General features: G+C 38.1%; 1 protein-coding gene across 9 annotated transcripts in view; it reads right to left on the reverse strand.

Moving 5' to 3' along the window:
- Positions 1–18491, reverse strand: part of Enah (ENAH actin regulator) — a 117757-nt gene that overhangs the window by 47813 nt on the left and 51453 nt on the right. For all 9 annotated transcript variants that reach the window (XM_021198245.2, XM_029538370.1, XM_021198244.2 and 6 more), the window contains exons 2-3: positions 8594–8759; positions 3895–4072 (exon numbers count right to left, since the gene is read on the reverse strand). In XM_021198245.2, coding sequence (XP_021053904.1) covers positions 3895–4072; positions 8594–8759 — 344 coding nt within the window. The remainder of the gene's footprint in view (positions 1–3894; positions 4073–8593; positions 8760–18491) is intronic.

Here is an 18491-nt window from a genome sequence, read left to right on the forward strand (position 1 = left end):
GGGTAGGGGAACAGAGGTGGGGGGAGGGGTATGGGAATCTTTCGGGATAGCATTTGAAATGTAAATAAAGAAAATAATAATAAAAAAAAAATGATATGTATGAGGAAAAAAACAGAGCAGAAGATGCAAGTAGGTAAGAGTGTAAGTAAGTAAATAAGTAAATAAATTCTGGTGAGCTATCACACACAAAAAAAAAAAAAATTAATAGAACCAAAATTTATTATAAATCTGATAAAAACTTTAACCATACAAAGGTTATCTCTCACTCTGTTCTTATTCACAAGAGTTAAAAAACAAACCAACAAACTCAGTCTTTAGTTAATAGTAAAAAAAATACTTTGATTTTTTTCTTTTGGTAAGCTATGTTTATAAATCATGGTTGAGCAAAACCAGAATAATCTAACTAGCGTGACATTTTCTTTCTTTAAAATGAATTTAAAGACATATTTCCTATTTTCAAAGGATCTAGACCATGTACAAAAATGCAAAAGGCTGTGCAAATTTACCTCAACCAGCCATCAACAGGACTGGCATTGTAGCTTACATAATCCACAAAAGCCTATAAACATATTTGATAAGTAAATATAGAAATAAAGATTGCTGGTTGGTCTATAGAATACATTAATTTAAACTGAGACAATTTCCACTGGTGAGAAAGAAAGTTACAGAAGCATTTGGTATGAAAGCAGGAACACTAATTCATCTCCTTTAAAAAAAAGATAGAACATGTGATTCCTGTTTTTTTTTTTTTAAAAATTCCAAATATAACACACTGTATTTAGCACCTCCTGTACTTTCCAGTATATTAGATAATTGCATACCATGTTAAAAACAAAATAAAGGAAAACATTCCTGCCACCTACCTTTTCATAAAAAACTGAAAATATCAAACACACACATATATGCAAGTGCAGCTTGTAAAGGTTAGAATGACTAGTCCAAAAAAGACTGCATTCTTTTTCTTTAAAAAAAAAAACAAAAAAAACCAACAACAACAACAACAAAAACCAGGGCTTTGAAGAATGGCAGCCAAAAAGGGAGAACTGTAGAATCACTGTCTCAAGCAAGAAGAGAGCACACAGCTAAACCATACTCTGGAGAGCTATGCAGTACCTCACTGGCTGTGATCCCTGCCCCACATTAATCAGAGAACAGCCCCTTGCTACCTCTTCTCCGGACTTTTGGTCCATTTGTACTGAGCTTCAGAAAGATTCTGTTTGAATGAAGATATCCATGACCTTTAAGTCTCAGAATCACTAAGGATTTACTGATAATGGTAATGGCTCACCTTAACAGTATAACATAAGAAAAATAAGAGTACTGACCAGTAACAGTGAGTATGGGGCATGGCTTTATAAAGTGGTAAACGAGGCTAAGGAGGTAGCTGGTGGTAGAGTGCTTGCCCAGCATGTACAAGGCCCTGGATTCAGTTCAACTCCTAGCACCATAGAAGGAAGGGGGAAGGAAGGAAGGAAGGAAGGAAGGAAGGAAGGAAGGAAGGAAGGAAGGAAGGAAGGAAGGAAGGGAAGGAAGAAGGAAAGAAAGAAAGAAGACAGTGCTCTTAACTGAGCCATCTCTCCAGCCACTCACTAGATTCTTAAAATTTTTCCCCATGTTTCTGCTTCAAAGACAATGTCATCAAAATTCAGAAAATGGTATTTACAAAGGAAAGTAATTCCCTAAATAAATAAATCTTGCTATCTACAAATGAACCATTTTAATGCTTTGTTTTTTGAATGAAAAACATAGAACCAAGAACTTCACTGCCAGAAACTTGGTTCATGACAAACATAACTAACTTCAACCAGTTTGTACACTACACTACAACTGAAGACACAGAGAAGAGACAATGTATTGTCAAACTTACCCATAACAGTAATCCTATATACTGTACACACCAAAAATGCTTCTATAGCAAATAAAACCATTAATTTTCATTTATAAAACTTTATGATTCAAAACTATTTTTAAATGTTTATTATTCTGTAAAGGAATGTAGTTTGAGTCTCTTCATGAAAAGACTGAGTTTCAAACAATCAGGATCAGAATAAAACAAGTATTAGGCACTGGCATTTGGAAAACAAACTAATATTATTCATTGGTAAGAACAAGACAAAACCACCATCAACAATAATTTGAACTATGCTAGGTGACAGTTCTAAACTGTATCTCCATTTGAAAGCTGAGAAATGAAAATGGTCATAGGTTCCAAACACAGGAACAGAAGCTGCTACACGCGCGCGTGCGCGCGCACACACACACACACACACACACACACACGTGCTTCTAATTATGTAAGTGGCCTATTTAAGATACAGGAATTATGATTCCTAATTATTACAGTGTAAAACTATTCCTATAACATATGCTAATAAAGTCCTATGCTGACAAAGACAGTACAGTGATTAGGAGAAATGATTTACATCTTTGCCATCTTAAAGAGGCAAACCAAAGTAAGTTCCAGTGGCATATTTACTCAAAATAGATCCAATGAAAACAAAATATGTTCCTTACAGATGTTAATTTCCCCTAAAGAAAACTTTATATAAAACAGACACAGGAACAATGGCACATAGAACCTTCTGTAAGATCTCAAAGTGCCTATTCCTCTAAAATTCATTTTTAAAACAGGCAAAGGAGTTAGATACCTTAAACCTTTCATGCTTCAGAGTAAGATATAGAAATATACCATTTATAATGGATTTTTAGAATTCTATATCATCAAGAAAATATCAATATTTCATCTGGCTATAATACTCCTCATTAAGCTATATGTATTTTATTCAGAACATTTATATCATTAAAATCACTATGAAACATACAACACAGGAAGGAGTAACTACATTTGTATTGTTTTTCATTTATAACATTTTCTGATCATAAAATTTGTTGCTAATGACAACCATACATTTGTGTATTTCTTTTTCTGTTTCTTAAACTAAAACAAAATTTAGTATATCTCTGATAATAAGGTTTTGAATACTTGAGCTTTTGAAAGTGAATTATTTCTATTCTTCCTTCTTAGCAACATATAGTGTTCAGAATCCAATTAAGGCTTGGACCATGAGGGTGTGCCTCAAATCTTCAAACAACCCTTAGCAGTTTATCAACCTGTGGGTCACAACCACTTTGGGGGTTGAGGGGTTCTACAAAGACCATCAGAAAACACAGATATTTATAGTAGAATTTATAACTAGCAAAATTACAGTTATGAAGAAAAAACAAAAATAATTTCATGGTTGAGGGTCACCACAACACCAGGAACTGTACTGAAGAGTCGCAGCATTGGGAAGGTTGAGAACCGTTGCTTTAGAGCCAAGCATTAGGAGATCATATTACATTCTAAATATAAATCCCTAGGCTCAGAGGTGGCTTAAAAAGTACATTTTAGAAAACTATGTACTTCTTGATAAAAGGCAAATAACAACAGGCATATGGAAAAGATTGAAGTTCCAGCTACTTTGGAAAGCAGAAGGCAGGAGGATTGCCTGAAATAAAGAATTTGAGGCTAGCCTGAGCAACGCAGAGAGCTTGTAGTTTTGACAGCAGGACAAACTAATCTAGATAATTTCAAATGAGGTCTAAAGAATAACTAGACTAATTAAACTCGTAGCGTTATGCTTCTAGACTATGCTGCTGCTGCTTCTTGTTTTGAGACAGGGTTTCTCTATATAGCCCTGGCTGGCCTCAAACTCACAGACTCACCTGCCTCTCCCTCAAAAATGCTGGGATTAAAGGTGTGTGCCACCATGCCCAGCTAGACAGCTAGACTACAGTTTTAACACAAACAATTCAGAAAGAGTTCATATATATATAAAGCTGACGAGAAAGTTTTGTTCTAACACATACATAGCATTTCCACTGAAGAGCACTGGGAAAGCACAGACACTTTACCTGCTTCCTGTGAATTTAACACTTCTAAGGCATGCATCATGGCACTTGCGAAGACATTGGCATCCTCTTTGCTGCCAAAGTTGAGCCCATACACCTGTCTAGCGTCCCTCCATTGGTGGAAAGTCTGTGTAGCTTGATTGTACTTCAGCCCTTTAGGAATGGCACAGTTTATCACAACCTAAAAAACAATTAATTCATTATAAAGCCAGCTAATAACTGGAAAATAATAGAAGCCAGTATAAATCCAGAGTGTAGGTATTTATTTAAGCGTATTCCTAGCAGACTTTATGAAAGCTAGTTGGAACAGTTGCCTAGAATAAAGGCAAGTCTATAGAAGTGAGTCTGATGGAACGTTAGCCATCTTATGTTCACAAAAGGCCTGCTTCTAAATAATAAATCAACAACAAAAAAAGCAATGTATTTCATTAAATATACTTTAACTTATTTATTAATAAATTATAAATTAAAAAATGGAATATTATCTGTAAAGTTCCCTTTGGACTTCTCCCATCCAGACAGAGTATCTCCAATAGTACAAATTAGTTTTACAGGATTTGGAATTTGATAAAAACAGCATCACAGAATCCATTTGAGAAATGTAGTCACCCTCTTTCCTCAGATGCACATTTAAGAGTCATGCACTTATATATCAACCATGGTTGTTTGTTTTCACTGCTTTATTGTATAAACTACCAACCTACCCATTCTTTCACTGACATTTTTATTGCCCAGAATCTGTGGCTACTACAAATAATGGCCTGAACATCCTATTAAACATCTGCTGGTACACAGAGTGCATGTTTTTACAGAACATGAACCCATGTTGGACTAGTATACGTCATAAGTATATTTAACTTTAGTGGAAAACTCCACATAGCTTTCTAAATGTGTCCTATCATTTACCATTCCACAGCAGTATATGAAAGTTCGTATGACTCCATATACTGTGTAGCACTGCCACTGTTGGTCCTTCTAGATATTTAAAGGAATCCCTAAGTTATATCAGAAGAATGCACACAGGCCTGGCACACCTGTGGAGGTCAAATGATAGCTCTGTGGCTCTGGTTCTCTGTCCATCTTTATGTAGGCTCTAGCGATAAAACTCAGGTAGCCAGGGCTGCACAGCAGGTGCCTTTACCCTCTATGCTATCTCACAGGTCTCCTTTTTTGTGTTGTTTCAAGATAAATCTTTTGTGAATTCCTGATTACATTCATTAATAAATTTCTGGCCCACTTCTCTCCTAACTGATCCATCTTTACTTTATATGATCCCAAAGGAAATTTTTTAAATTGTTTTTTAAAGATTTATTTATTATATGTAAGTACATTGTAGCTGTCTTCAGACACACCAGAAGAAGGCATCAGAACCCATTACAGATGGTTGTGAGCCACCATGTGGTTGCTGGGATTTGAACTCAGGACCTCCGGAAGAGCAGACAGTGCTCTTAACTGCTAAGCCAAGGAAAAATATTTATATGACAAATATTTTGTCCCATTCTGTAACTTGCCTATTCACTGTTAGTGATATGGTAAGAAGTTCCTTTTATTTCAAATTAAAAATCCTTTTCTCTTTTAATGTTTTTGTGTTCTACGAGATATTTGACAATATAAGTTATGAAAATAGTACTTCATTTTGTCTTCTGGAAGCTTTACTACTGTTAACCACGAACACCTGCACCTCCAGTAAAATGGGAATTGATTTGCAATATGGTGAGAGATAGTTCAAACTTCCTGGTGTTTGTTTTCTTTGTGTGTCCAAATTATTTTAGCTAAGCTACAGGTTTACCTTTTGTTACAAGTTGAGTTTCCCCACTGGTCAATATAGCTAATATCTGCCCAGCGGTAGTGTCTTCCTACTGCACTTTTACACTAGGCGCCACCTCCAGACTCTGCCTTCTACTCTGTTCCTCATTACTGCTTTAGCTACTTTTGGTCCTTTGTGGAAAGATGCCATTTATACTTTTAAAACATTGTCAATTCCCAAATTTAAAACTGTACTAAAGCCAAAAAAAAGCCCATTTGATCACTAATGTCACAAAGGTATCTTTACTTCATGAGTATCACACAGTCCTTACTTGGGCTGACATAGTAGTTCTCTATATTGGTATCTTGGAACACCTATTAAATTTGTGTGGTATCTGATGAAGTAGTTACTGTTACTGGTTGTGGTCTTAACATGTCCTCCACAGGCTCACATTTGAACACTTGGTTCCCAGCTGGTAACACTGCTTGGCAAAAGTGTCAAGTTTTAGGAGGCTGGGCATTTCTTGAGAAAGTGGTCACTGGAGACAAACCTTGAAGGTCTACAGCCTGACTTTATTTCCTGTTCACTCTCGGATTCCTAGATGGAGATGAATGTGACCAGTCGGATTGCTGTTCCTGCGTCCTAAAGCTACTTTAGTCAGCATATTTCCTCACAGAATCAGCAAAGTAACCAAGACACTAACTATTGGAAACAGTATCCACTTAACCTCTTCATTTCCTCAGAGGAAAACCATTTCTAGACAACCTATCTAGAACACCTATTAAACTTACTTAATTCTAACCTATTACTAAACCAAGGTTTATTTATTCTAATATCCTGCTGATCCTCATGATTTATGATCAGATTTTGTTCTCTCTAAAAACAATCATGTCACCAACAACTGACTTCTTCATTTCATACTTTTTAATCCCTCTGTGTTTTATTTCCTTTTTCTTGCATTTAACTTCTGGCTAGGCATTGGAATGTGGAGCAGTTGGAAGGTGGATGGGGGGATGGGGAATGAAATATGGAGTATAAAAAATAAATTAATTTTTTAGAAAATGTGGTTCATACCAAGTATCTTTTGTCTTTTTGCATGATGCTAGCTAGCTTCTGAAGGGTTTGGATCTTAAGCTTATGAATAAAGATACAATGTGAAATATTTATGTTGTGATAAATCTCAGCAGGGACATAAAAGAAACAAATTTGTTGAGAAGATACTGTGTCACCATTGCCAGATTTTAAAAGTTTTATATTTTAAAAGCGAAGTAATCATCTACCTACTATAATTTCAATTCTATTAATATCTTTCCCAGCCTTTTCTTACAGTTCTTAGCTTGAAATGTTAAGAAGGTTCAACAGGGGGCTGGAGACAGTAGAAACTATTGGCTGCTCTTCTAGACAGCTGGGATTCAGTGCCCAGGATCCACATAGTAGCTCACAACCATCCAGTACCAGGGAGTCAGATGCCATTCTCTGGCTTCCATAGGCATGCATAGGCAAAAATTCATACATGTAAAAACAAGGGGAAGAGAGTTCAACAATTTTATAAAGCTTTGTCATCTAGTTTTTATTTGTATCCTGGGCAGCATCTGACATGTCTTTAACCTGAGGGACCACTCAGCAGGAGAACAGATAAAAAGAAAGCACATGCCATAGCTCAGCTACTGACAGGCAGTGGTGAGTGGAGTTTTTTGGTAGAGAAACAGGAGACCAGAGGCTGTGTCTGGACAGTGAGGAAACTGGAGCACGGTGAGGACACTGAGGAACAGGAGAGGCTAGAGAGGAGGGGTCACTCAACAAAGAAGAGAGGGGAACTAATGTCTGTAGACTAACCCACAGCTATGAAAGTTTCTCATCAGAGAAACACTGCATTTTTAATCAGGGGTCTTAAAACTCCACTGCCCTGCTATCAGTATTAGTCAATAAGTTACATAAGGGAGTCTGCAGTTTCTAGTTCCCAGGGAAACAGTCTCCTCAGTAAAAAGAGGAGGATTTTTCTCTTTGTCCTCTTTTTATGAGACGCAGCCTCTTGGAGTCCCAATTTTTGCAGAAGAACCAGTTTCAATACACATTCCTCTCAAGCATGCATGAAGATGATAAATTCCTAGCTATTATCAGTTGACAAACTTAAAATTCAGGGTTACTGCAGCATCTGTTTACATTACTGCTTACTGGAAAAGTACAGCTCTAACTCTCTCTGAGCAAGAACTCACAGGGCACCAAACAGAATCTAAGTATATTTTCCCTGCACTTTGTAGCAGGATGGTTTTAAACATTAGTTAAATTACATCTTTGAAAAACCACTTTTACAAGGGAACTTAGTAAGTCTACAATCCGTCAAAGTTCCCACTGTTAGTATACAGCAGTAAGGCCTCATCTACTTCTTCCTTTGCCTGAAGACCCTGATCTGGATCTGACAGGGGCCAAGGCATCAAGGAATCAGACAACCCACTACTGCCTTGAGAATATGGAAAAGGGAATTACCAAAAGCTCACCTTAGATATGAACTGGAAAAAAAAGCCTAAAGGTTCCAGCAACACTAACGCCTACCACATTTTTATTAATCACTTAGGAGTTTAACAATACTTTCTGAAACCATTTATACTTTCAAATCCCTTTTCGAGCCACACAAACTGTACCTTTGATCAGTAAGTAGATAGATAAAATGTCCCATAAGCATACAATGTGTTCCTTATACTGTATTTCCTATTGTCAATTCTGAATTTAGATTATAAAAAGGGGCCAGGTGGATGGCCTGATTCGACAATCTAATGAAAACAAAACCCTGCCTGCTCAGTGAGGTTTGATCTCCAGATCCTACAAGGTACCAAGAGAAAATACCCTCCCGAGATCTGTCCTCTGCCCTACACATGTTTGTATCACGTGTGCAAGTCTGCACCCACACATATATGCATGCATGCACAAACATGAAGAATTTCAGCAGCCCCTTACCTGATGGTCTTGAATCTTTCTGCCCACAACTCTGAATGTGTTGTTGCCTGTATGGTGATATATGTGTACTCTGCTGAACCCAGTTGAGCCACCAGCTGGCACCCACTTCTTATTGGCATCATCATAAACCATCACAGCAGCTCTTGCCTGACAGATACTCTGTTCACTGTAAAAAAATAAAATTTAAATGAGATATTTAAAATATGCTAGGTATGCCACAGAACCATGAGCCAGGGTTAGCCAATCTGGCAGTCAGTTAACAATCAACTCCTGGGGGTGAAGTCTAATGTAGAATGTGGGCAGAGTGTGCGATCCAGAAAAACACAAAGAGCACCAGAAGTATTTCATTCTAAATGTATCTATTAATACCAAGCTAATCACCACTTGTTTAAGTATACAATGGTAACCTGACATTATTTTTGGACAAAATTACTTTTATCATTACAATCACTTCAAGGTCTCAAACAATGAAGTATCTGTTCTTCAAACAGTGAGTTGAAACTAATGGTCAATGGTGGACAACAGGACCGGCTCCTTTCACTCCCTTTAGTCAGGTTACTGCTATCTTATACCTAACCATTTGTCTCCCTTTTTCCTTTAAAAGTGGAAGAATAAGGGGCTGGAGGGAAAGCTCAGGGTTAAGAGAGCTTACTGCTCTTGCAGAGAGCACAACTTTGAGATCAACCCAGCATCCAGACTGGACAGCCCAAAAACTACCTGTAATTCCAGCTCCAAGAGACTGGATGCCTCTGGCTTCCAAGGGCATCTGCAGTCACAAGTACACGTACAAGTACACACATACACATGTGTACACACACACACACACACTAAAAGTTTAATACTACAAGATGATTTCCTATTAGATTTAAAACCCTCTTCATTACATATAAATACTAAAAAAGGAAAAGACCAAAATTTATGGTTGCCATCTATTCCAATTACTTGCTACTAAATAATAGAGACATACAAGTACAACAGGAATAAGGTCAATTTCTTATGGAACAATACATTTACCTTTCAAATATTCTCTAATGTTCTGGGGGGGTGGGAACCCCTGATTGTTACCTTATCCCATGCCACAGTTCCTTTTTAGTATCACTTTTCAAAAGAGAACATCAAAACAAGCACACTGCTGACTACAAACCCAGTGAAACACAGCTTCTAGACCAGTGGTTCACAACCTGTGGGTCACACAATCCATCATCAGTTAGCCTTCGTATATCTGACATTTATGATATGATTCCTAACAGTAAAGTTAGTTAGGAAGTAGCATCGACATAGTTTTATGGTTAAGGGTCACCAATCATGAAGAAAGTTGAAAACCTTTGGTCTGAAAGGCGAAGCCTACATGTGAGCGGTTACCACAGATGCTCCTAAATAGTCGTCGTCGGAACAGAAGGTGCTTGTCCAGTCTACTGGGTTCTGCCTCAAGAGATTTCAGACTACACTCGGTGTGCTTTTCCCAAACACCCTCATAAATAGTCACCCCCCCCCACACACACATACACATTCCCACCTTACTCATGCCTCTCTCATCCATGTAAGCACAATGAACACAGCTCCAAGGCAGGGGGTTGTGTTGCCTTGATGACAAGATCATGGGAAACCTAAAGAAATCACTGCACTGAACAATAAACTTGCTTCCGAGCAATTAATTAGAATTGTTTTAATTTTCCATTACAGAAATTCTACAGAACCTAAGCTATAAACAAGTGTAGTAAATCCTTTGGTGCTGTCTCAAATTACTTTTGTTGCCTAGAAATTTTCTGAGACTAGAAACAAGTCAATGACTAAAGCTTGAACTATTTTTTTTTTTAGAGAGCATTATTTAAAGATATTTGTCAGTACAGCAGCTGAAGACTCATTACTCACAATAGAAACAAGTACTAAATGACAACTTTTATAAGTATAACAAAGATGACTGAAATAAGCAAAAGGTCAGTGCTTCCTACAGCTTTTAGCTGCAGAAACTCATTTAATATGAAATGAGAAAAAAAAAAGCCTTCAAATTAATGCAAAACTTTATTGTCCATTATTCAAAACTCAGTTCTGGCCAGGCCCAGCGGCACAGGCCTTAACCCTGGCACTCTCTCACGAGGCAAAGGCAGATGGATCTCTGGGAGCTCAAGGCCAGCTAGGGCTATAAAAGACCACATCTCTCTCTGTCTCTCTCTCTCTGTCTCTCTCTCTCTTTTTAAATGCATTTCAGGAGGCCTTGAAAGCCTGATGGCTTGAATTAGATGCAACACCTGTCATGCCAACAATCTCAGATATAAACTAAGGAGGTTCACGCAGGCTCAGAGACCAGCTAGCGCTCACCCAGCAACTCTGACCACAGATGTGACACACAAGTAGGCCATTAAACTATGTTGTCACTGCCATTAAAAGATGGCAATCAAGTTTTTTTGTTTTTTTTTTTTTTAATTTCATGGACCTACCTAAAAATTTAAAAAACTGATTGGATGAATCAATATAGAAGAGGATGTCAATATTTTGGTCTCTTAGCAACTGGGTAGATTTTTAAAAACCTGTAGGGGATGACCATCCATCACAAGTTGTTAGAAGAAGGGTTTTTTTTTTTTTTTCCCTAAGCCTTCACTGTACTGTGGACCATGCTGGTTTCAAACTCCCAAAGATCTGCCTGCATGTGCCTCCTGAGTGTCGGGATTAAAAACATGCACCATGGCTCGGCTCAGAACTTTTTAAACAGAAAAATAGGTATAGAAGAGCTGGAGAGATGGCTCAGCAAGAAAGAGCACTGGTTGCTCTTCTAGAAGAGCCTGATTCAATTCCCAGTACCACACAGTGGCTCATTACTGTCTGTAACTTCAGTCTCAGGAAATCTGATGCCCTCTTCTGGCCTCTGCAAGTACCAGGCACATGGGTGGTATGCACATATACACACAGGCAAAACACCATATACATAAGCAAAACATTAGTTTTCCAGACATTACACTGTCCATGCTTGTATTTTCACCCTGTTATAGTCTGTTCCAGTGAATTTGTCAAAGACCTGCTTTAAGTAAGACAGCATTATCTGTCAGGTATGGTAGTGTATAGATATGGCACACAACACTCAGGAGGCTGAGTACTGGAAGATCCAAGAATCAAAAGAAGCCTGGCTATAAAGAAAACCTTAGCTAATTTTGGCTGTTCTCAGCCACACAGAAAGTATTGCTGGGATATACCCAAGAACAGAGCAATGCATCTTTATATGCAACCATGGCAAGCCGCAAAATAAAAACTTGTCAAAGTCTTCCTATTTCTATATCAGTGAAACAATTAGGAAAAAAGATAAAATAAGTAAACTACTAAACTGTGGTTTTGTGAAGACTGGATACTTAACAGTCATAAACAAAATCACATGATGTAATGCAGCTAGTGTACAGACTTCATTGTACTTCATGTTCCTAATGTTAATTTTGGTATTTACCAGTCAAGTATAGCATTAAAATGCTTACCACCCCCGACACACACACACACAGTGTTAGGAAATACGATACTACTTTATGTATAGTTTTTTTTACCTTGGTCAGTAAATTCACTTCTGAATATAGTTAAATTTTCCACAGGTAATTATATATTATGGTAAAGAATGCTTACCCAAAATAGGCACCAGTAAATGAAATGTTCCTTATGGTTAAGGAAAAAAAGAACTTCTTGTACATACTATGTAGCAATGATGCAGAAAGCAGTCATTAACAAAGAGCAGTTCCCTGTCAAAGACACCAGTTACCGATCACTTGTCAAGGGAAGCAGAAACACACCAGTGCTCAAGCACAGTGGCATCCTTAAATGCTGTTCAGTAAATAAATGCATCTAACAAAATCTAAATCATAAAAAAACAGAATCGAATGCTTTTCCTTTTGTTAAGTCTTCCTAGGGTCCCCAGAGCCATCACTAATTGCTTCCTTTTATAGTCCCCTAGTGAGAGTCTCTGAGGAGGTAGCATTTGAGCCACAGGAAGGAGACAGGAAAAACTGGTGGGCTTAAAGTAGAACATGACTTGGTTTTTAAAAATATGACTCTGGCTACCATGAACTAAAAAGACTGTAGAAGTTGACCAGGAAATGAAGGACAGAAGCAAGGATACTAGAAAACAAGAGAGGAATGTGTGGGATGCTGGAAGATTAACACAAAGGATACAAAGTATGAACATAACCACCACATTACAATGTTCCTGCTAGGGAAACTGCTTTGATCTGAGCTCCTTTACTAGGTTGAAAAAACCAGACTGGTTCACACCAAAATGGAGTCATTAATACTAAATGCCACACAATCAAATTGAAGCTTTAAGTAGATTGATCCTCGGGTAACAGTTAAGTTTCTATGCCTGCAGCCACCCCACCCCCCCCCACACACACACAGAAGAAGGGGTCCATAAGGCTCCTTGGCTTTAACCCTTAAGAAAAAGCTAACCGAGCCGGGCGTGGTGGTGCACGCCTTTAATCCCAGCACTCGGGAGGCAGAGGCAGGCAGATTTCTGAGTTGGAGGCCAGCCCGGTCTACAGAGTGAGTTCCAGGACAGCCAGGGCTATACAGAGAAACCCTGTCTCAAAAAACAAACAAACAACAACAACAACAACAACAACAACAACAACAACAACAAAAAGAAAGAAAGAAAGAAAGAAAGAAAGAAGAAAGAAAGAAAGAAAGAAAGAAAGAAAGAAAGAAAGAAAGAAAGAAAGAAAGAAAGAAAGAAAAAAAGCTAACCGACAGTAATGAGCCCATGTCTCTTGTTATGTGCTCCTACCTTACAAAACCCATTGTTATTACTGCTCAGGAACCCACTCATGAACTGTATAAGAGCAAATTAGATATATGAGATGAAGTTTTTGTTAATTTTACAGCTCCTCCCCCAAAAGACACTATTCACCAGACTCCTGAAAAAATTTAGTCCCCTCTGTGGCCTCCTGCCCTCCTCATGGTGCACCAAGGAAGGACTAGACAAAATTCTTCTCACTGGACTTTGCTCCTGTTTCTTCAAGTTATTTTCCCCTCAAGGTCACAGGTTTCCAAACCCATGGCTGGTTTGTATGTAGGAGTGTAAGTGACCTTTGGGGCTTTGCAATGACTGAAAAGTCTCTGTCAGTAACTGTAGTTTTAAAATTAATTGTCAGCAGATGTAGTAAATGATATGACAGCTGAGCATCTCAACTCTGGCTTATGTATGTATGTATGTGTTTATTTTATGTGCACTGGTGGTTTGCCTGCACCTATGCTTGTGTGAGCATGTCAGATCTTGGATTTGCAGACAGTTATGGGCTGCCATGCTCTCAACTGCTGAGCCATCTCTCCAGCCTCTAGAGTAGCTTTCACACACACACCGGCCCCCTCCTCTGGCTTTTCAAAATAGGAATAACTTGGGTTTTGAACTCCCCCAACCCCCAGCTCTCTGAAATAGAAATCACTAGTTATCTGATCAAGGGAATTTCAGGGCCAAAGCCATAATTTAACTGGGAGGCAGCAGTCAGACACTTAAGAGTCATTTGATGGCTTACCAACAGGACTCCAACCCTGTACCTGATGGCCTCTTCTAACAGATTCAAGAGGCAACATAAAAATGGGATCCTTAATACACATCCCCTCCCCAAGACAGGACCTCTGGTTATCCTGGAACTCACTATATAGACCATACTAGCCTGGAACTCACAGAAATCTACCTATCTCTGGGATTAAAGGTGTGTACTACTCTGGTTGTTAATTTCTGAAGAACTGAATAGGAAGGACAGCTTCTGCCTACCAGTACTTTTTACACACTAACCACTCTAGGGATGAGAAGCACCACATATACAAAGGGCATACTAAAAGGTGGTAATAGGATAGTTAGCACAACTGCATGGGAGGAAGCCACAGAGGACACCAATCCTATTATTACCTTGACCATGGACTTCCTGTCTCTAGAACTCAGGAAGTAATTTTCAGTTCAAGCCAAGTAACAATAATAAAAATAAAATTAAAAGTAAACATGAAGGATTTTAAGAATACCAAAGTTTTCATTAACTAAATTCAAATATCAGTAGATTCATAAGAAGGCTTCTCTTTTAAATAACATTTCCTCTTTGCTATTATTCTATTAAAAAAAATCTGCTAAAGATGGGAGAAATTCTGCTTACTAATAACAGGTTCTCCTATCGTGGTTTACTGATTGAAGAAAATTGCAAAAACATTGTGAATGGTACTGACAAAGAACAGATACAAATAATGGCAGCAAACAAACATTTTCTTTTTTCCCTTTTTCTTTTTGCAAAGCAAGAAAACCATCTGGGATGCAGATACTTGAAATATGTAGAAAGGCAAGATGCATCATTATTCATCGCTTTCACAAAGGCAGTATTATTAATTTCTAAGAGGTAAAATATCAATGTCACTATTAAGCTCTTTATCCCACAGTATCCAAGTTCATACAGAAAATGCAAATGCAGTCAGGTGTAACAATCTATCCCAGCCAAGGAAAAGTGTCAGTTCATCTAAAGCAAAACAGTGTGCTTTTGAAAATACTTTGTAAACCTGACAGACTACCTTTCAGGATGAAAAATCCCCCAACTGTTCTTCTTTCCTTGGTATGGAGAAAGAAGGTCCTTACTAAACAGTCATATTCTCAGGAATCTGGAAGTTAAGCTTTAAAATAATAATCTCAGGTAAAGGATATAGGTGCTTACTTCACCAACTAAGCTATATCCTTTACTCCAAGCACGGTAGCTGATATGGTAGTATACACCTCTGACACCACTACTTGGAAGATGGAGGCAGTAGGACCAGGAGCTCAGGTACATATAGAGTCTGAGGCCAGCCTAGGGCACATGAAACTCTGCTAATATCAACAACTATAAAAATATCTTATTGCCTGTTTTTTGAGACAGGATCTCATCATGTAGTTCCAGGATATTCCTCCTGCTTTTGCCTCCCAACTGCCTGGATTGGCAGCCTGTACCACACATAATACCCACCTGAAATCATTCTTACTAGCACTCAAGTAAGTACAGGATCCATAAAATTCAATAAATACAAGTCAATAAAAAGAACCTGCTATTGTCAACAGCATGCCTAGAGAGAGAATATAAAACTAAGGAATATATACAATATTCTATTCTTAGAACCACAATTAAGGAGAAACTGGGATGGAATTTTTAAGAGTTCATGGAGAGAAAATGAAAACCTATCTATTGGAAGGAGGCAACAGCAGTAAGGTAGCAAGTGAGACTGAGCGTGAACAGGACGTGATGGCCTCAAGTGTGCAACTGCAAGGGGCACATCCTGAGGAAAACCTAACTGGCTGAAGAGCAAGCCCCTCAGATACTGAATACTGACAGAAACACAGATTTCTCCTGAAACCTTTCAAGTTTTTTTAAAAAAAAAAAAAAAAAAGCACCTTTTTATTGAAGTGGCAAAATACATGAACAAAGCAACTGGACAAAACTTCTTTTCCTCATGGTTTGCTGCATTTATTACAGAGAAAGAAGCACAGAAGGTGGGACCACAACGGTCTGAGGGAGTGGGAGAAGACCCACTTCACATCTCTGTGGATCAGGAAACATGAAAGAAAACACTCAGCTTTCCTGTTTGCCCACTCATTCAGTCTGAGCTTCACGAAAGGGATTAGGCCATGAGGATTCTTTTTTTAACAGTTTAATCTGGTGGTGGATTTGTAAATTGATGGCATCAGTGAGAAGTGTCTGTGGAAATTACAAAGCAGGCACTGGAGGGTGCCTTTAAAATGGGTATAATCTGTGTCTTGCCTGTCTCAGCTTCCTGTTGGTCACAGAGTAATTTTTCTTCATGACATGTTTTCATTGTGATGCCCTGCGTCACCATGCTCTGGCCCAGAATCAATGGAGCTCAGTAACCTTGGAATTAAACCTCTAAAATATAAACTTAGATTAAAACTCTGAAACATAAACCATTCTGTTTGTGTCAGATATTTTGTCACAGTGATGAAAATCTAAAGAACACAAATGTGACCTTTAAAATCTACTAGGCAAGTAGAAGGATATGGCTACCTATTTTTTTCAGAGATATTTTCACCAGTTCCTTATAGAAAAGTGGTGACTAGAAAAGTTAAGATAAAATTCCAACCTAAAACCACAGAAGACCCTCTGAACAAGTGAAAACAACAAAAAATTGAGAAGTGTATGACTGTGGTTTCGTCTACTACCCTAACTAAAGACCTACTATGTATTGGACTGGCAAGATGGCTCAGGGGGTAAGTGCACTGACTGCTCTTCTAAAGGTCCTGAGTTCAAATACCAGCAACCCCATGGTGGCTCACAACCACCTGTAATGAAATGTGACGACCTCTTCTGGTGTGTATGAAGATAGCTACAGTTTATTACTTATTATAATAATAAATAAACCTTTGACTTGGAGTGAGCAGGAACTCAACGAGCAGAGTTGACCGGAGGGAGCAGAGGTCCTAAATACAATTGCCAACAACCACATGAAGGCGCATACCATAAAAATAAATATATAAATCTAAAAAGAAAAAGAAGACCTATATATTACTGAACAGTTGTATTAACTTGGAATTTATTCTATCACTGCTGAATAAAATGCTTTGTTATAAAGATTTAAATGCAAAAAGTACACTTTAAACTCATGATTGAATTTTAGATGGCTGGAGCTGGCAGACATACCATTAGAATACAGACTATTTTCCTATATATGGCTTTCCTACAGCTGTACATATTACACTAAAATCTGAGCCCCAAACTATTGTAGGAAATGTAAAAGGCCAACACACAGTAAACGCCAATATAGTCATTTACCTTGTTATAAAACAACTGCCATAAATAAGCCAACTACCATATGCTGCACTTACATCAGTTGTTGGGACAAGATTCTTTATAAACTCATTATCTGACAAAAAGGCTAAATTAGAATATATAGGTAAACTAGTCACATATCTTTTATTTGTATTGTTAAATTAAAAGCGTCTCCTCCTCAGCTGTTTTTCATGAAAAATCAAACCAAGTTACCTGTGACCATCTGTATGAGACAGATGAGTCCCAAAAGAGGGGCCCAAACAGATACTTATATAGCCAGTTCATAGCAGCCTTGTTCAAAAACAAATACCTCAAATAGCGATGAGCAGAGAAAAAACAGATACTTACATACAATGGTTTGTTTATTCAAGCCTTTAAAAGGAAATAAATTCTGTTGTAATGCTGTATCTTGGATGAACCTTGAGGACATTATACTATATGAAACAAGCGGGGAATCAAAGGGACAAATACTATATGATTCCATTTACAATGGGTTTCCAAAACACACAAAGTCAGAGGCAAAAGCAGTATGGGGGCTGCCAGGGGCTGGGGAAATAAGGAAAGGAATGGTTGGTGGCTTTAATTACATTCATTCGGGGCAAGGGGGTGCATATCACAGACTTCCTTTAAGAGGCCAGCGGACTACTTTCCACAGTTGGCTTCCTCCATTACATGGGCCTTACAGGCTGGGTCATCTGAATGGCAGGGAATACTTGCTCTTCATGGAGAGTTTGTGTCAAGGATGAAAAGGTTCTGTGGTGAATGCTGATGCTCGTTGTACAATAATGTAATTTAACCAATGCCACCAAATTCTACACTCTAAAGTGGTTAATATGGCTAACTTTCTGTTATATATAATTTATCATATATATAATTTACCATGTGCATATTAGAAAATATAAATTTTATGGAAAAACTGCACTTGTTTAAAACTGTATTACATTATCTTTAAGTTCATTTTCCTTTTTAAAACTCTGTACTACAGCTGGGCCTGGTGGCGCAGGCCTTTAATCCCAGCACTTGGGAGGCAGAGGCAGGCGGATTTCTGAGTTCGAGGACAGCCTGGTCTACAGAGTGAGTTCCAGGACAGCCAGGGCTATACAGAGAAACCCTGTCTCGAAAAACCAAAAAAAAAA

The sequence above is a fragment of the Mus pahari genome, chromosome 5 (assembly GCF_900095145.1).
Source record: "Mus pahari chromosome 5, PAHARI_EIJ_v1.1, whole genome shotgun sequence".
Taxonomy (NCBI): Eukaryota; Metazoa; Chordata; class Mammalia; order Rodentia; family Muridae; genus Mus; species Mus pahari.